Source organism: Zootoca vivipara, chromosome 10 (genome assembly GCF_965207765.1).
Source record: "Zootoca vivipara chromosome 10, rZooViv2.hap1.1, whole genome shotgun sequence".
NCBI classification, from domain to species: Eukaryota; Metazoa; Chordata; class Lepidosauria; order Squamata; family Lacertidae; genus Zootoca; species Zootoca vivipara.
This window is the reverse complement of record NC_142593.1, coordinates 48,080,166-48,100,440: the sequence shown is the minus strand read 5'-3', so window position 1 is coordinate 48,100,440 and position 20,275 is coordinate 48,080,166. Positions and strand designations below refer to the sequence as shown.

The following is a 20,275-nucleotide window of genomic DNA, read 5'->3' as shown; positions in this document are numbered from 1 at the left end:
AGCTGGATATCTGGAAAAGAGAGGTTATGGGTGGGGTTCAAGTAGTGAGTGCCATCAGCAGAAGCATGGCACAAGGGCTTCACCCCCATCTCTTCCCCACATGTACCACTAAAATTGTCTTGGGATGTGTGGGAGAACCCTTGGAACAGTTTGCAGCAGGAAGGAAAGGGCAAATCGTTTTGTCTGGCAAACCGAAATGCTTGATCTGATAGAATGATCACCTTAGCACAGCACTGAATTCCTACTTCTGTGCCTACATTTCTAAGCGGCAGCTAGACTGGTGACTGGGAGCGGCCGCCGAGACTACATAACACTGGTCCTGAAAGAGCCACATTGGCTCCCAGTACGTTTCCGAGCACAATTCAAAGTGTTGGTGTTGACCTTTAAAGCCCTAAATGGCCTCGGTCCAGTATACCTGAAGGAGCGTCTCCACCCCCATCGTTCTGCCCGGACACTGACTGAGGTCCAGCGTTGAGGGCCTTCTGGCTGTTCCCTCGCTACGAGAAGCCAAGTTACAGGGAACCAGGCAGAGGGCCTTCTCGGTAGTGGCCCCCACCCTGTGGAATTCCCTCCCACCAGAGGTCAAAGAAAACAACAATTACCAGACCTTTAGAAAGCATCTCAAGGCAGCCCTGTTTAGGGAAGCGTTTAATGTTTGATTTCTGTATTTTAATGTTTTGTTGGAAGCTGCCCAGAGTGGCTCGGGGAACCCGGCCAGATGGGGAGGGTATAAATAATAAATTATTACTATTATTATTATTATTATTATTATTATTATTATTATTATTAGCGCATGGGCTCTCCATGTTGACCACACAAGGCTGCCACTCATGTGGATCAGCAGCTTTTGGAGTTAGTCCTAAAGAACATGCCCACCTGGAACAACATTGTTATGAGATTGTGGCTGGGCTAGATGAACTCTGAAGGACCCCACCACGCACATACACACAATCGATGGTTTGGTCAGACCCTGACCAGGCATATCCTGTGCCAACCAATGGCAAAGTGATACATGCTGAAGTGCAGATTCCCTTCATGACTGCTCCCATAGGCACACCTCCTTAACCATGCCCCTTCCAAGACGGCACAGCAAAAGTGAGCTTTCGACTAACGCAGACAATAAACAATGTTTCAATACAAAGCTACCATTTTTCTCACCCCATTTCTCCCAATACGAACCCATCCAGACCCTTTGCTCTTTCCCTCGGGTTCTCCTGCAGGTCCACCCGCCAGGAAGTTTGAAGGATGGTGACAAGGTGAGGGCCTTCTCAGTTGTGGCTCCCCACTTGTGGAATGCTCTTCCCAGCAAGGTCTGCCTGGCGCCATCATTAACATCCATTTCACATCACGTCAAAATCTCTCTTCTCCCCAGGCATTTGATGAATTGTGGTTATTTTTCTGTCTATCGGTGGTAAGTTTTAGCTGCTGAAGTTTTGCTGCTTTTTTTTTATAGGGCCTGTTTTGTTGATCAGTGAATCATAGAATCATAGAATCATAGAATCGTAGAGTTGGAAGAGACCACAAGGGCCATCCAGTCCAACCCCCTGCCAAGCAGGAAACACCATCAAAGCATTCTTGACATATGCCTGTCAAGCCTCTGCTTAAAGACCTCCAAAGAAGGAGACTCCACCACACTCCTTGGTAGCAAATTCCACTGCCGAACAGCTCTTACTGTCAGGAAGTTCTTTCTAATGTTTAGGTGGAATCTTCTTTCTTGTAGTTTGAATCCATTGCTCCGTGTCCGCTTCTCTGGAGCAGCAGAAAAAAACCTTTCTCCCTCCTCTATATGACATCCTTTCATATATTTGAACATGGCTATCTATCACCCCTTAACCTTCTCTTCTCCAGGCTAAACATACCCAGCTCCCTAAGCCGTTCCTCATAAGGCATCGTTTCCAGGCCTTTGACCATTTTTGTTGCCCTCTTCTGGACACGTTCCAGCTTGTCAGTGCTTGGCTTTTATTGCAATCCATTTATGCTTTGTGCTCTTAAAATGTTGTAAGTCAAGCATGAGACTCGTAATCTCAGGGTAATGGGTTTGAGTCCCAAATCATGTGGAAGATTCCCGCATTGCAGGGGGTTGGACTAGATGATCCTTGTGGTCCCTTCCAACTCTAGGATTCAAACTTCAAATTTCAAGCTTGTAGGCTCCTTATGTAGCAAGAGAAACTTCAGAATAAGAACTGGAACCCACCAAATCTCACTGCTTGAATTGGGGCATGTGTAACAATATTCTCAGAATGTGAGCTGAACTACTAACACAGGATTTTTCTTGCAGCTTTATACTGCTGAACAGTAAACAAAATACGGATAGAAAGTCACACAGCCTCTCTCTCTATACTTAGAAACTAAGTCCAGCTGCTAAAACCTAATAACCAAGATTTAGCCATCATGTCATTCAATTGCAGACTGTTGTCACGCAATGTTCTGGCCTGGTGATGAAACACACTTCAGACTTATATAAAGCTTTAAACCAGGCATTCCCAAATTGTGGCCCTCCAGATGTTTTGGCCTACAACTCCCATGATCCCTAGCTAACAGGACCAGTGGTCAGGGATGATGGGAATTGTAGTCCAAAACATCTGGAGGGCCGAAGTTTGGGGATGCCTGCTTTAAACCTCCTGTTGAAAAGGCATCAGACTCCCCAGATAGCTTTGCCATTCACTTTACCTGCTTCTACTAATGTTCAGGTACACACATTTTAAGACATTCCCGTTTGTATGTTAGTGGGTGGCAGAACGTTAGAAGTCTGCATTAGACTTCACTCAGGGGAGTGTACATCTCTGTTATGGCACCCTAGCTGTGGAACTCCCTCCCACTGGAGACAGTTGTGTCATGTGTCCCCCGGCCCCAATAACAGCCTTTCGATGTCACGTTAATACATATTCTTTCCCTAAGGCCTCTGGAGGTGGCTGGTGTATGGAACTGATGTTTCTGCTGCCGAATTGTTGCTGTTTTTCAGGTGTGGTTTTATGGCTTTGGTCTGCTTCCTTTGATATGTTGCATTTTAACAAAAGTTTGGATATACTGTGGATTTGGGGGGAGGGAAAGGGGGGGCAAAGGCAAGTGAAGAGTGGAAGGCTACTTATAATATTGATAATAATTTATTATGTATACCCCGCCCATCTGGCTGGGTTTCCCCAGCCACTCTGGATGGCTTACAACAGAATATTAAAATACAATAATCTATTAAACATTAAAAGCTTCCCTAAACAGGGCTGCCTTCAGATGTCTTCTAAAAGTCTGGTACTGTAGTTGTTTTTCTCTTTGGCATCTGATGGGAGGGCATTCCACAGGGCGGGTGCCGCAACCGAGAAGGCCCTCGGCCTGGTTCCCTGTAACTTGGCTTCTCGCAACGAGGGAACTGCCAGAAGGCCCTCGGTGCTGGGTCTCAGTGTCTGGGCTGAATGGTGGGGGTGGAGACGCTCCTTCAGGTATACTGGACCGAGGGAGTTTAGGGCTTTAAAGATCAGCACCAACACTTTGAATTGTGCTCGGAAACGTACTGGGAGCCAATGTAGGTCTTTCAAGACTGGTGTTATGTGGTCTTGGCGGCCGCTCCAAGTCACCAGTCTAGCTGCCGCATTCTGGATTAGTTGTGGTTTCCGGTAGCCCCACATAGAGCACATTGCAGTAGTCCAAGCGAGAGATAACTAGAGCATGCACCACTCTGGCGAGACAGTCCGCGGGCAAGTAGGGTCTCAGCCTGCAAACCAGATGGAGCTGATAGACAACTGCCCTGGACACAGAATTGACCTGTGCCTGCATGGATAGCTGTGAGTCCAAAATGACTCCCAGGCTGCGCACCTGGTCCTTCAGGGGCACAATTACCCCATGCAGGACCAGGGAGTCCTCCCCACCTGCCCGCCTCCTGTCCCCCACAAACAGTACTTCTGTCTTGTCAGGATTCTACCTCAATCTGCTAGCTGCCATCCTTTCCTCCAATCGCCTCCAAGCACTCACTTGCAGCTGCTCTCCCCTCCCTTCATCCCCAAGGCATTAGCAGCACCGAAGATCTCAGATTATATACATTGCCAAGAAAGAGGGCAGATTAGGGTAGGGAATTTGCATTCAATTCGCATAGGCGTCTTTAAATGTATACACATGCAAATTTAGAAGTCATTGCTATAATTTAAATAGCACTATAGTCGAAAAGACTACCGGTGGTGGGAAATACAGTGAGCATGTGATCTATGTGCCTGTACAACATGCTGCCAGGGTGCTCACTGCTGATGGGCAACTTCAGGGCCCCACCTGCTCTCCCCGAATAATGGTTCTTTATCTGTAAATCAGGCCTGGACTGAGCAGCCCTCCATCACTGAACAGAGGACTGCCCTCTGAAAACTAGCCCTCTCTCCCTAAAAGGTGTCACTCGCTTCGTATATATATCCCAGGGTGCTGCTTAATGCACAGGAGCAGGGACACTGATAAAGAAATCTTCAACCTGTTGCTGAAAACAGTCAAGGGGTCTCTGGTAAATAAGGTTGGTAAAGGTAAAGGTACCGCTGGGGTTGCGGCGCTCATCTCGCTCTATAGGCCACGGGAGCCTGCGTTTCTCTGCAGACAGCTTCCAGGTCATGTGCCAGCATGACTGAGCCGGTTCTGGCGAACCAGAGCAGTGCACGGAAACGCCCTTTACCTTCCCGCTGGAGCGGTACCTATTTGTCTACTTGCACTTTGATGTGCTTTCGAACTGCTAGGTGGGCAGGAGCTGGGACCGAGCAACGGGAGCTCACCCTATCGCGGGGATTCAAACCGCCGACCTTCTGATCGGCAAGCCCTAGGCTCTGTGGTTTAGACCACAGCACCACTTGCGTCCCTACAACAATTCTAGGTTTCCACATATGTGTGTGTATAATATCACACACACACACACCTCTCTCTCTCTCTCTCTCTCTCTCCACAAACACAGAAAAGTAGGCAGGAACACACATGCATATATATTTTTAGCTTAATATTTAAACAATCTATGTTGTTTCCTCTTGCGCTGATTGTACAACCCCAACAAGGGACATTTTACATTTTGTTTAAAAATGATGGGCGACTGCAGGGGTCAGCAAACTTTTTTATGAGGGGGCCAGTTCACCGTCCCTCAGACCTTGTGGCGGACTGGACTGCATGAGCGCGTGATGGAGGGGGGCTTCTCTCTCTCCCCCAGCCACTCCCCTCCCCCTGCTTCCCTACCTCCTCCACCGCTCTGCCTGTGGCTGGGAGCCAGCGGCGTTGGAGGGCCTCTCCTTTCCAGGCCAGCTTTCCTGGGTGCCAGGCGCGGGGCCCGCACCAAGCTCCAGCCAAAGCCCTGCAATGCCCGTCACGATGCCCACAGTGTGGCCATGGACGGAGAGGCCGGCAGGCGGGTGGTTAGGCTTCGGATTGGCTGGCACCAATCAAAGCCCAACTCCCTTCCTCCGCAGGGCAGGGAGAAGCCAGGAGGAGGGAGGGAGGAGGTGCCGCTGTGGTGTGTGGGGGGGGGTGGGAAATGGCAAAAAATGGTGCCTGAAAAAAATTGCAAAAGAAAATGGCACAGCCCGAACGATCATGCCGATCCAAGCGGCGATTCCAGGACTGTCCACGGGCCGGATCCAGAGGGCAATTGGGCCTGATCCAGCCCGCAGACCTTAGTTTGCCAGCCTCATGGCTACTGAGACAGAGGGCAGAGGAAAAACATTAAAACAAAAGTTTGCTTTTAAAAAACAAAAACAAGAAATACCAAACCCCAAACCCATCTGACCTTACCTTTGGGAGCCTGTACTTCTCTCGCAAATGGACCCTCAGGACGGCTCTCTCGGCCTTTTTTGTTGCAAAGGCTGCATCTCTTTCCATCCTGGGAACAGAAATGGGAGGTTTTGCCATCATGGACGGCTAAGAAATTGGCAAGGAAGGCTGCGCCACCACTCACAAACATGCAGAAGAAGACAGTGCGGGAAACCACACAAGCGCAAGGTAAGTATTCTAATAACATAATGAAGGAAATGATTACATTCACACCATGCGCTTAAATCACATCCCCCCACAATCCCAAAGAATATTGTGAACTGTACTTTACTCCCAGCAACCAGCCCTCAACAACGAGTCCAAGGAGTAACTAACCCATTTGTAGCCTTAACCGTTTCGGCCCAGGGTACCTCGAGGACTGCCTAATCCCATATATCGCGGCCCAGTTACTGAGATCATAGAATCATAGAGTTGGAAACATGAGGGTCATCTCGTCCAACCCCCCTGCGATGCAGGAATCTTTTTCCCGACTTGAGGCTCGAACTCACAGCCTTGAGATTAAGAGTCTCATGCCGACTGAGCTATCTCAGACCTGGCCTTTGGAGGAACCACTGTTACTGGTCTCCCATGGCTTGGATCCACCAGAAACCATGTGTTTAGTACTGGAAGCCCAGTTTTGTAGAACTCCCATCCAAAGGAGGTCCGACAGGCTGCCATCCTCCCTACCGACCTTCCAAAACTAATCTATCATCTATCTATCATCTATCTATCTATCTATCTATCTATCTATCTATCTATCTATCTATCTATCATCTATCTATCTATCTATCTATCTATCTATCTATCTATCTATCTATCTAATCATCTATCTATCCCAGCAGGCATTTTAACTGAAATTTGATTTCATAGTTTCAACTGATTTTTATTTGTACTGCGTCTTTGAGACTATTGCATATAAATTGTATAAACAAGTAAGCAAGAACAGAAGCGGAGCCCTTCCAGGTCAGACCAGGGGCATCCTGTTCTCACAGTGGCCAGCTAGATGCCTCTGGGAAGTCCAGCAGCAGAGTGTGGAGGCAATAGCTCCCTCCAGCAACTAGTATTCAGTGAAATGAACATACAGCAGCCATACTAGTTGTTGGGCAGCATCTAAAGAGCTGTGCTGGACCAGACATTAGTTCCATCTACTGCAACATCATGCTTCCAACAATGGCCTTAAGGAAGCCCCTAAGTTAGGCAAGATGAAGAATGGTATCCTTAGCACCTACTGTCTCTGAACATGGACGTTCAGAGGGACATGTGCATTGCTTTGGGCCTCTAGGAAGCACTTAGCTTAAAGCCATGCTTCTAAAACTGGGGAGCAAAGGCCTTTGGGTGGGTGTGGAAGGAAGACAAAGTTCAAGAGGAGGTTGGAATGGTGCCTTCCTCAATCGCCATCCAAGACACATGGGGTGCAGGGCCGGTGCTAGGGTTTTTTGCGCCCTAGGCGAGATCACCTTCTGCCCCCCCATTAATAGAAAAAATAAAAATAGAAAAAATAAAAATAGAAAAAATAAAAATAGAAAAAATAAAAATAGAAAATAGAAAAAATAAAAATAAAAAATAGAAAGAAACAAAAAAGTAGAAAAAATAAAAATAAAATAAAGAACAGCTGAGAGGCGCGGCGAGGTGCCCCCAGGCTCATGCTCCCTGCGCGCCTCCAGAGCTTTGCGCGGGGAGCGCGAGCCTGGGGCCGCCTCCACTGCGCCTGTCAGCTGTTGTTGAGCGGCTTCAGGCCGCTCTCTGGAGGCACGTGCGCACCTCGGGATAGCGACCTGAAGCCGCTCAACAGTGACAGACGCAGTGGAGGTGGCCCCAGGCAGCACCGGGGGGTGGCGGGCAGGCTGGCCAGCGCCCCCTCCTTTTGGTGCCCTAGGCAGCTGCCTAGTTCGCCTAAATGGACGCGCTGGCCCTGATGGGGTGGCTGAATGGCTTTTGGCGGAAGACCTCTACTGAGACACACTGGATATGTAGCACTGGGTAGCTCCATACTGCAAAGATGGGAGTTCAGAAGGAAGCTGCTACTTTGCAAATATGGCCTAATGGGCATTACTGAAACCTGGTGGGGGAGACTCATAACTGGAATGTAGAAATCAAGGGGCATAACCGATTCAAAAGGAATAGACCAGACAGAAAGAGAGGAGGAGGAATAGCATTATATGTAAAGGGGGTGTATACATGTGATGATGACCTGGAGCATGGAAGGCAGGTTGAGAGTATACGGGTAAAAATGGTAAGAGAGAGAAACAGCTGAGACCTTACAGTGTGTCTGCTACAGTGTCTAAGGTGAACTGAATATTTGGTTGATTTCCTACAGCAGATTGCCAAACATTCAAAAAGGAGAGATATAGTAGTCATGGGAGACTTCAACTACCCCAATATCTTTGGGGTATCTCTGCCAAGAATGTAGGTCCAACTAATTCCTCTATTGCCCCATTGACTATTTCATTTCCCAGAAAGCAGGAGCAGGAACAAGGGGATTGTGTATCTTGGACCTGGTCCTCACCAACAGGGAGGAGCTGATCAATGAAGTAGAAGCACAGGGAACCTTGGGAATCTTGTTCTCTTGGGTTTCGTTATACAGAGGCAAGGGAAATTTAAGTGTAGTTGAACATGCACTTTGAACTTTAAGAAGGCCGGTTTCAAAATGCTTAAAGAATGATACCCTCATGGTCAGAAATACTCAAAGAGAAGAGAGTCCAAGACAGATGGAAGTTTGTTAAAGGTGAAATATTGAAAGCACAAATGCAGACAATTCCCACAAGGAAGAAAAGTGGGAGGCATCTAAAGAAACCAGTGTGGCTGCATAAAGAGCTTAAAGATGAACTGAGATTTAAGAAGGGCACATATAAGGAATGGAAGAAAGGGGAAATGGCAAAGGAAGAGTAGATACGTGTAGTCAACAGCTGAAGGGAGAAGGTCAGGCAAACCAAAGCTCAGAAGCTCACTGCAAGCTGGAACATGTGCATAGGAGGGCGACAAAGATGATCAAGGGTCTAGGAAACAAGACATATGAGGAATGGTTGAGGGAGTTGGGTATGTTTAGCCTTGATAAGAGAAGACTGAGAGGAGATATGAAGGCTATTTTCAAATATCTAAAGGGCTATCCCATGGAGCAAGCTTGTTTTTTCCTAATTCAAAGGTTAGGATCCAAACCAATGGCTTACAAGTTACAAGAAAGGAGATTCCGACTAAACATCAGGAATAGCTTTCTGACAGTAGGAGCTGCTCAACAGTGAAACGGACTCCCTCAGAAGGTGGTGGACTCTCCTTCCTTGGAAGTATTTAAGCAGAGATTGGATGGCCACCTGTCATGGATGCTTTAGTTGAGATTCCTGCATTGCAGGGGGGGTTGGACTAGATGACCCTCAGGGTCCCTTCAAACTCTACAATTCTATGATTACCTCAAAGAATCCTGGGAACTGTAGTTTTTTTTGAGGACGCTGGGAATTATAGCTCCGTATGGGGCTAAACCATAATTCCCACGATTCTTGGGGGTGGGGGAGCTGTGTGTTTTCAAGGTATGGTGTAGATCAGGCTTCCTCAACCTCGGCCCTCCAGATGTTTTGAGACTACAATTCCCAGCATCCTTGACCACTGGTCCTGCTAGCTAGGGATCATGGGAGTTGTAGGCCAAAAACATCTGGAGGGCTAAGGCTGGGGAAGCCTGGTGTAGATAATCATCAGTTTGATTCCCCATCCCCATCATGGCTGAATAACGTTCATGGTCCTTTGCAGACTTCTAGAATTTACCGTTTGGCATCACTGCTGCATTCTGAGCATCTGACAAGGTCGCAAATACAGGGAAACAGGGAAATGAGAGGGAAAACTGGAGGGTCACAAGGCATTTAATCCAGCCTGATCCACTGATTCAGTGTGTGACCTTTGGCAAGTCATTTAACCTCTGTGAACTTCGGCCTATTCAGCTGTAAAACCGAGATATTACAAGGGGGGGAACGTTGCGCCCATTACCAAGTTCTCTTGATGACTATGGCCTCTTCCAGATGACCTGGTTATTGAGCACTCATCCTGATTTGCTTGCACAAGGTTTGTGGGCGATGATGCCAGCTGCTTATTGAGCATTCATTTCGATTTGTTTGCGGGGAGGTTATACCATGTTGGATCAAGCAGGCGTCATCCCACACTTTGCTGGGCAGTATCCCCATCACTTTGCTTACCCCCAAAAGTCTGATTGGCGGGGGTGGTGGACGGGTTTGTTGCGCAAGAGCTCCAAAACAACTTCAATGGCACCACCTGAATTTGATGGTATGTTATTGAATCCCACCTGGAAATGGCGACAATCCAGAAGTGCCCTCAATCACCCATTTCCACAGTGGCAGCTTTTACCCCTTCTCTGTGTAAAAAGTTTCATTCCAGTCTTGAAATGCATGCAAATTCTGTTCTCTGCCAAGAAATTTTAATGCAATTTGGCTTTAAAAGCAGTATTGAAAGGCGTCCTTCACCTATGCAAAGTTTCTATTTGTTCCAGGTTTTAAAGGAGGGAAGGGGGTTGACCGCTCCCTCCTGTACACTTTTTTTTTTTTGCTAAGAACTGTCCAGCATAAAGAAGTGGCATTTAAGAATCCATACGTTTAGAAGTCCACCTCACAAAAATGGCAACTTCTAAATATAACCTGGTCTGCCTTAAATTCCATAGATCATTAACCTTTCACCCTTAATCAACTTAGATGTGGGATTTAGACAACCATTATGTAATTGATCATTAGCAAAATGATGCACTAGAGATCTGAAATTCAATTGTTTTGGGAGCTGTAATTGTGCTTGGCTTTAATGCTTTTATTACTGAACCCCTTTCATTTTCCTTTACATGAGCGTACAGGCAGATTATTGATATCACTGGTATATTTGACAGTGTTAACGTTTCAAATAGCTTTTCTACAACTTTTAATAAGTAAGAACAGTTACTTGTGTGTATATTTGAAAGTTTGGGCATAGGAAGGACCAATAAAAAGGCTTGCGATTTTTAAATCAGTAGATTCTCCTCTAGGTAAAGAGAATTAAATTACAGCAGACTATACTTTCATATTTTTTTTTGCATAATTGTAATGACTCATCGCCGGGGGGGGGGTGAAGCCAGGGATTATTTTAAGCACATTATATTGCACTTTCAAAGGAAGGCTCACATAACACTGAGCATTAATTCCTCATGGATTCATTTATTTTTAGGTGGGGGGAATACAACTCCCCCCCCCCAATTATTTAGTCTACAGAAATAAAATCAAAACTAACCAACCGAATGAGGCATTCTGTTGAACTGGTAAAATTGTTTTAGTGGATTGAGGGACATTGTGACGCACTAACCACAAAAAAATATGGTGCTGTTCATACAGCTATCATTATGGAGAAAACATCTCAAGATGTTTCTCTTTCCCCCTGTCCTAGGAATCTGGAGGAAGGAAATTAAAATGCCCTGGTGTAATTCTCAAGAAGATAGTGGCATGAAAAATCAACAGAATTTCTTGGGAGTAAGAATTACAAGGACTTGACCCATATACGTCCCCTGTGGTTTTATTATCTTGTGCACAGACTGAGACAGAGTGGATCAGTTACAAGCTGATAATACAGGAATCTATACTCACTTTTCTTCTATCACTTGCTTCTGATATTCCTCATATTCTTCCCGGGTCATCCCTGCGGCTGCAGCTGGGTCAGCGGGTGCTGCTTCCTCCTTGGCTTCATCACCCCCTCCACCAAGTCCCAAATTTTTCACTTGGTTGCTCAACATGCTTTTCATTAGGAAAGCCATGTTCTTCTTTTCTTGCGCCCCCCTCCAAAAAACCGGCTCCCTTCCGAAATTTGAAAAACCAGCTAAGAGCAGAAAGACGCAACCTTGAAAGAAAGAAAAAGAAAAAGAGTAAACTATTCGGCAAATGGAATTTCTACAGCCCTGCGCACAGATCCTGAAGGGCACGGAGCTAGAGGAAACTCTACGCCGAAAACAGTTTGTCAGCCATAATCTGGATTAGCGCAGTGAACTCCTTAGTATCCAGAGGCAGATGGTTCAGATTACTCGGAGGAAAAAATCATTAGATGCAGCCACCTACTTTTTATATTAATACCTTAAGCCAATTGTCATTTTAAAAAAGAAAAACCACCAAAAAATTTGCTGACATTGAGACAATGTGAAGATTCCCTGTTTCAAGACCTTTGAGCGCAAGAGATGCCTCTGATAGATGGAAGATGCTTAGTTTAAATGGCGGAACCTGGTTGATTGCATGAGCATCATGCGATACGGGTCAGCAAACCATGGACCAGAGAGATTTGTGGAAGGAGGGGGGGGGATAGGATTCGTCATTAAACAAGAATCAATCCTTTTATCCATTAATATTGTTTTATCCCATTGGACACTGGATTTCAGCCTGGTCTGCTCTTTCAGATTCCTAAGTGGTCAGCCATTGGAACATTGTGCCAACCTTCTATCTCTCTTTTAAACACCAAATGGCCTGCCGGTCATTCATACTCCGGCATGTAGAATCAAGTACATAAGGAGGGAAATTAATGACACATATAATTAGATGTGCATTTTATATTATTAGATGTCTATTATCTCTTATGGTTGCATCCGAGATAAGTGGGTAGTATGTTACGAGCACATTTAGCAGGCGCAGGGGAGTTAATTGCTGGGATGCCAGTATTGTGTATACTTTGACATTGTTGCTTAGTACAGAACCATAGAATCATAGAATTTCAGAGCTGGAAGGGAACCCAAGGGTCATCTAGTCGAACCCCCTGCAATGCAGGAATATCAGCTAAAGCATCCATGACAGATGGCCACCCAACCTCTGCTTTGAAACCTCCAAGGAAGGAGAGTTCACAACCTCTAGAGGGAGACCACTCCACTGTCAAACAGCTCTTACTGTCATAAGGTTATTCCTGGTGTTTTCATTCTGTACTAGTGTGTATAATTTATTGCTTATTGTTATGAACTGTAGTTATATAACCAGTGTTTTTTGTGATAATACTCACTAGTATGGTAAGGTTACCTCATTTTCTGCTGCCTGTGGCAGCCATTTTGTCCTAACACTCACAGTGTTTTTTATCAAGATACCAGTACCAACACTTCATGTTATGTATTGGTTTAATCTGTGTTCATGAGTTTCTCTGCTAGTCCTGTAACTACCTTTCCCGCTCCTGGGCGATTCAAATGGGTGCGGTGACAGTTGCTATTGGTTATCTTGTTAGCACAATTTGGATCCTCACTCTGATAGGTTCCCGCCAAAATCTAAATGTATCCTTTCCCCAACCCCTGCTCCTGAGAGTATAAAAGGAGCTCACCCTTTCCCTCCAGCCAGTCAAGATTCCTACTGCAATAAAGAAGACTGTTCCTGTTATACTTGACTCCTAGCAGTTCCTTGCTAGTATGCTGAATCACTATTCTGAGCTGACTTCACGAAGAGCTGAAATCACACTCACGACATAACACTTCATATATATTTTTACCAAAAAAGAGAGCAAAGAATGAGAGAACTGTATACAACAACTGATTTACTTTTTTGTATTGTCTGTTAATTGGGTTATGCCTTGAAATGTTGTTGTTTATGTTTAGTCGTTTAGTCGTGTCCGACTCTTCGTGACCCCATGGACCAGAGCACGCCAGGCACTCCTGTCTTCCACTGCCTCCCGCAGTTTAGTCAAACTCATATTGGTAGCTTCAAGAACACTGTCCATCCATCTCGTCCTCTGTCGTCCCCTTCTCCTTGGGCTCTCCATCTTTCCCAACATCGGGGTCTTTTCCAGGGAGTCTTCTCTTCTCATGAGGTGGCCAAAGTATTGGAGCCTCAGCTTCACGATCTGTCCTTCCAGTGAACACTCAGGGCTGATTTCCTTCAGAATGGATAGGTTTGATCTTCTTGCAGTCCATGGGACTCTCAAGAGTCTCCTCCAGCACCATAATTCAAAAGCATCAATTCTTCGGCGATCAACCTTCTTTATGGTCCAGCTCTCACTTCCATACATCACTACTGGGAAAACCATAGCTTTAACTATACGGACCTTTGTCGGCAAGGGGATGTCTCTGCTTTTTAAGATGCTGTCTAGGTTTGTCATTGCTTTTCTCCCAAGAAGCAGGCATCTTTTAATTTCATGACTGCTGTCACCATCTGCAGTGATCAAGTAGCCCAAGAAAGTAATATCTCCCACTGTCTCCATTTCTTCCCCTTCTATTTGCCAGGAGGTGACGGGACCAGTGGCCATGATCTTGGTTTTTTTGATGTTGAGCTTCAGACCATATTTTGCGCTCTCCTCTTTCACCCTCATTAAAAGGTTCTTTTACTGTATAATATTTATTAAGTTCTATGTTGTAAATTGCCCAGTGGTCTTTTGACGAAGGGTGGTACATGCATATATAATTTTATTTCTACGCCACCTTTCCACAGTTCAAACCATGCTCAAGGCAGCTTACAACCTGAAAAAACACATAACCGCCACCTAACAAAAGTAGTTATAAACATCATAAAACACACAACCAAACCTAACAATTTCCACAATCAGAAGATCTAAAATAAAGACACACAAAAACCCAACAGCAACAACTCCCCCAACAACTTTTGTAGTTGGAGTCAGTCAGGGCTCTGCCCCCCTAGGCCAGGTGGAAACAGCCTGCAAGGCAGGGATGGTGATATATAAAAGCTGATAATAAATAATAAAATAAAACAATATGTAGAGATTAGCAAGTATATATCACTGAGGTGGTAAACCTCTGAGCTCCACTAATTTCAGTCTATGGTTTGCAGCCCAAATGACTGGGCCCGGTTTTTTTTTAAATCACAAAATCCTGCCCAGAACACAGAAAACAGGGTATCACGGAGGAGCAAATGTTATTTATGTGGAGTATTCAGTATTTCATTCAAGGACACCCCCTTCATAGTCTGAAGGAAAAGAAAATGTAAAAAGGTAGTCTGGAGTGCTATAGTCCAGACACAACTTTATCCCTTCAGCCAGAACTAAGCCTCTCTCAAATTTATACTCAAATATACATAACTAGCTGGAGACATACCTGCCAAGTTCCTCTCTGAAAAATAAGGGACCGGACCGAAATTAGCATATCGGAAGTAGCGCGGTGGCCATTTTGGAACTGGGCGGAGCATGCTCAGAAGTGACTTTTGATGCTGCTGTGCCCAGTTCCAAAATGGCTGCCGCACCAGAAGTCACGCTGCAGCCATTTTGGAACTGGGCAGAGCAGCATCAAAAGTCGCTTCTGAGCATGCTCCGCCCAGTTCCAAAATGGCCGTCGCACCAGAATAAACCGGGGAAAAACAAAAAAATTCCATTTTTTCGGCTGGGGACAGCTGGAAAAACGGGGGTTTCCCGGGAAAAATGGGAGACTTGGCAGCTATGGCTGGAGAGCCAAAGTCACGCAGAAGCTGCAAATGGTTTAGCATTTACCTGGATTAGTGTCACAAGGATGGCTCAATAGACTGTCCTTGCATCCTATTTTTAGGCACCAATGTCTTTGATGGAGCACTTCTGAATCAAGCAAATGAGAGTAACTTAATGGTGTTTGGAAACGCTTTGGAGTAGTATTGGAGCCCAGTTCACAGCAAATTTGTGTGTGGTGCATGGGGGAAATAGGCAAAAATAAATAGCGCAGTTTTGTTGAGAACAAATCAACTGGCATCTCACCCAGTGTCCCCCCCCCCCCCGTGGTCATGACAGTCGCTGGTCACCACACAAGGCCCAGATTTGTGTACTGATACAGGTCGGTGGTGCGAAATCCAAAGGGCAAGCTGTGAAGGAAACATTTTTTATAATGCAGAATGAAAGAAACGAGGAAGTGAAATGGTATAAGACAGGGATGGGGGAGGGGGGCTGCAAGACTCCAACTACTATCAGCCACAACCAGCATGGCCAGTTATCAGGGATTATGAGAGATGTAGTAAGCAACATCTGGATGACCTCTGGTTCCCTATCCCTGATATAAAAGAGACAAGCTGACCAAATAGAGAGAAAGATTTGGAAGCACTGGAAGTAGTTACCGTATTGGCATGAGTATAAGCCGCACCTGTTTATAAGCCGCACATTTAAAAGTCGGGGGGATGTCAGAGGAGTGTAATATTAGTAAGGGAACCAGGCAAGGGTGCCCCTTGTCCCCCCTAGTTTTGGTAATGGAGATTAAGAACAATCAAATTCGGGAAGACCAATCAGTCAAAGGCATCATCCCGGGCAACAAAACATACAAGCTGAAAGGTTTTGTCCATGACTTGATTATTATAGTGGAAACCCTAAAGAAAGCCTCATAAGAGTACTAGAAGTGATTAAATAATTTGGAGAGGTGGCAGATTTCAAGTTGAATACTATTAAAACAAAACTGCTGGTCAAAAACTTGACGAAAATGAGTAAATGAGAAGCAGACTGTCTCAAGAGCTGGCAAAAAGAGATATCTAAGTCTATATGGCAGGGGAAGAAGCATAGGATTAAGTACTTAATTCTAATTGATATAAAGAAATATATACACTACCTGATTTGAAATTATATTATGGGGCAGCCTGTTTCACTTGGCTGAAGGAGTGGTGCAATTTACAGGACACAGACCTCTTAGATTCGGAAGGATTCGATAATTGCTCGGGATTGCACACTTATCTATTTTATGATAAGGGAAAAATTCAGAGACTTTACAAACCATATTATTAGGAGATCATTATTCAAAATATGGGAGAAATACAAAAACCTCTTGGAGCCCAAAGTCCCATGGTGGACCTCCCCATCAGAGGCCTCTGCGGTGAAGAAGAAAAATATGTTGGGAAACTGGCCAACATACGAAATGCTCATAAAAGAAGAAGAGAATCCATTAAAACTCAAGAGTTTTGAAGATATTAGAGAGATGATTACAGTCTGGTTTCAGTATTATCAAGTGTTTGAGAAATTTAAATTAAATAAACGAAAGGGCTTCTCCAGGGAAATCTCCAGATTTGAATCTGAGATATTGAATTCAAAATCCAAAACTCTCTCCAAAGCACACTGACTCCTCCTTGACTGGGAAGTCAAGAAGGAGGAGGTCACTGCATCAATGTACAGATGCTTGGCAGGGGGTTGGACTGGATGGTCCTTGTGGTGTCTTCCAACTCTATGATTCTATGATTCTAATGATAAAGTAGTCACAAGACTTTGGATATGCTATATCAATGTCCCAATGGGAAAATATCCGGAAGGACAATTGAAAATTTACTACGTTATGCCATTAGGGAGAATTTCCTAAAAATGCAACACCATTGGTACCTAACACCTCAGAAACTAGCCAAAATGTATAGAGGTGTAAAAAGTAACTGTTGGAGATGTGGGGCACAACCAGGATCCTTCTATCATGTATGGTGGCAATGCAATAAAATCAAAACATTTTGGGAGGACATCCACTTAGAACTCGAAAAGACGCTAAGAATCTCATTTAATATTAAGCCAGAGGCATACTTATTGGGTGCTATTGATGCAGATTTCCCTTAAAAAAATAATATTTTTCTCTATGCAACGGTGAGGGTTCTTACAGCTACAATGTGGAAAAGTGAAAAAGTTCCCTCAAGACAAGAGTGGGTCCAAAAAAATTGATTGATTATGCTGAATTAGATAGCCTATCCGAAAAACTAAAGAACAAACCAAGGAAAGAATTCATTTCAAAAGGGGAAGTATTTAAAATATATCTGAAAATTAATAATACTGACTTAAAATCCGTAGTGGCTTTTGGATAATCCCAGCAATACTGTTCATTAGTTATATGATTTAACATATTTTGATGCGATTTGAGATGACAGTAACAACATGCATTGGCAGTAAAGAATGGGAATTCAAATTATGGAGTAGATGGGAAGTCGGGTTTAAAAAGAAGAGACCATTACAGTTTAAGGATTATGAAATTCATATTATTTTTTTTAGGTATGGTGTGACCGATGGTACTTTCTCTATGGTTTATTTTGTCTTTTTTTTGTTATGTGATGAGCAAATAATTTTTTAAAAAAAAAGTCAAGGAGGGTAAAGAAAAAAAGACAATACCCGAATATAAACCACTCCCTTCCTCACTTTCTCCCTTCCCAGCCTGGGGGGGAGAGGATAGGGGACTATGCATGGGGCAGGCGCTGCTTTTCTGTGCTCCTGGCGCTGTTTGCCCCACGGTCCTGGCTGCATACTGGCCAATTTTTGTAAGGTTGTGAATATAAGACATACTGTAACTTTCCATGGTTGGAATTTTTTGGGGGGGGGGGGTACGGCTTATATTCGGGCCAATATGGTAATGCTTACATTGCTTCTTTCCATCTGTACATCTTTAAGAGGGTGGATACCCATGATTTGAGTTAAATTTTAATGCATGTCTAACAGGGATTTCTCTTAAGGTTTTGCAGCACGGTCCACGTAGCCTGGAGGAGCGGTGTGGTTTTGTTGCAACATGCCCTTTTTGAGGAGTACTACAGAACTGTGTCAACCGTTTTTGGGTATAGCTTTAATAACTGTTTGCGTTATTTCCATGTGAATGGGCCTCCAAGCAGAGCCACCCATTTCATTGGACATATGGGAGGAGTCATTCTTGGCTAATCCCTTAATCCACCTTAGTACCTTTCTAATTAAAGGACACCCTACTCCTTAAAAATAGTACAGGATGTTCAGTAATCCAAGCTTATCACTTGTTAATCAGCAGACATGAACTTTCCTTTTGAAATAAGATAGCATCTTGGGCAAGGTTGTCCAAGATGGCTTTGATTTGCATTATAGGAAATTAAAAAATACTGATATGGCTTTCATATATTCTTTCAAAAAAAACCCCAACCCACTAGCCCAATAAGCTTTGCCTGGAGAGTTTGGCAAGTAGCATAATACTGAGCTAGACACACTAGCCCAAAGCAGCTTTAAATGTATATTTTTTTCCCCACATTTAGAGCTTGTAGCAGCTCTGAACGCTGCCACTGAGAAAGGGCACTGTTAATTTGCCAATCATTATTTTGAAAATGATTGGAATATCACCTTCTTGGAAAGCTACGATGGGCAGGGCTGGAAGCAGATGTGAGCAGAGGAATAGGTTTATCTTTGCACTAGGCCAGTGTTTCCCAACCTTGTGCCTCCAGATGTTTTGTGACTACAATTCCCATCATTCCTGACCACTGGTCTTGCTAGCTAGGGATGATGGGAGTTGTAGTCCAAAAACAGGTGGAGGCACAAGGTTGGGAAACACTGCACTAGGCTACATACCACTCTCACACACAGAATCATACAACCATGGAGTTGGAAAGGACCCCAAAGGTCGTCTAGTCCAAGCCCTACAATGCAAAAAACCTTAACTAAAGCATCCATGAAGCTCTGCTAAAAAAAACCTCCAAGCAAGGAGAGTCCACAACCTCCTGAGGGAGTCCCATTCCACTGCTGAACAGCTCTTCCTATCAGAAAGTCTCGAAATCTTTCTTGTAACTCGAAACCTTTGGTCCAGGTCCAGAGTAGGCTTGCTCCATCTTCCATTTGACAGCCCTTAAGATATTTGAAGATGGCTATCGTATCTCCTCTCACACACTGCAGCGTCTCTCCATGCAGGCAAAGAGACATTGGCTTTGTACACATTACGTAGTGGCTTAGAAATGCACTGAAGTCGAAAATGATGTCTGGTTGGTATCTAACACTGAGTAAAATTGCAAAATGTATAAAACTAGTTTGAATCTGTGTTGGAAATGCAAAGGGAAGGAGTGTACTTCTTACCATACGTGGTGGACTTGTGCATGGGTAAAAGCTTTCTGGGAAATGATATATAATGAATTAAAGAAAATGTTTAAAAACACATTTGTCAAAAAACCAGAAGCTTTTCTGTTAGGTATAATAGGTGGAGATACCAAAAGAGGACAAAAGACTTTTTATTTATGCAACGTCTGCAGTGAGAATGCTACTAGCCCAGAGATGGAAGGATGGAAGAAGTATCAACAAGAGAAGAATGGCAGACAAAACTGATGGAGTACAGAGAGATGGCAAAAACTGATGGGGAAGCTCAGAAACCAGGAAGATCAAGTATTTTTGAAAGACTGGGGTAAATTCTTAAAAGACCACTGTAAACAGTTAAAATCATTGGCAGGGATGTAATCACTTGTAATGTGGAATTATTTATGGCAACTATAGAGACATAACACATGGCTAAAGGAAATAAAATAAAATTTCATCTTAAATATGGAACTCATGGAGGGAGGGAAGGGGGAAGACACATCAAAATGCAGTACTTCATAGAAAATGAAAAGGATGGATATGGATTGGGGCTAATGTTGTGTGCACATTGCTTCTCAAACCTGTGGTGGGTGCAAACTAAATGGGAGCATGGACACAGTTGTGGTCAAGATTCCAAGGGCATCACAGCCATGGAGAAACAGTCAAGGCCAGGCAGTGAAGAAGCAGGGCCTGGGAAGAGTTGCTAGGATATAAAAGGGATGGAGACTGCATTCAGTCTGAAGGCTGAAGATTGCCATCCCCACCTGCCCGGACTGAGTAATACTGGGGGGAAACTTGGGATATTGTATACAGATATGTCTTCATATTACAGGTTGAATCA

General features: G+C 44.5%; 1 protein-coding gene across 1 annotated transcript in view; it reads right to left on the bottom strand.

Annotated features, from left to right (window-relative positions):
• CPLX4 (complexin 4) overlaps window positions 1-11,709 on the bottom strand; it is a 34,082-nt gene extending 22,373 nt beyond the window's left edge. Inside the window, exons 1-2 of the mRNA XM_035100928.2 lie at window positions 11,355-11,709; window positions 5,737-5,824 (exon numbers count right to left, since the gene is read on the bottom strand). Coding sequence (XP_034956819.1) covers window positions 5,737-5,824; window positions 11,355-11,521 — 255 coding nt within the window. The 5' untranslated portion in view covers window positions 11,522-11,709. The remainder of the gene's footprint in view (window positions 1-5,736; window positions 5,825-11,354) is intronic.
• Between the last annotated feature and the right edge of the window lie 8,566 nt (window positions 11,710-20,275).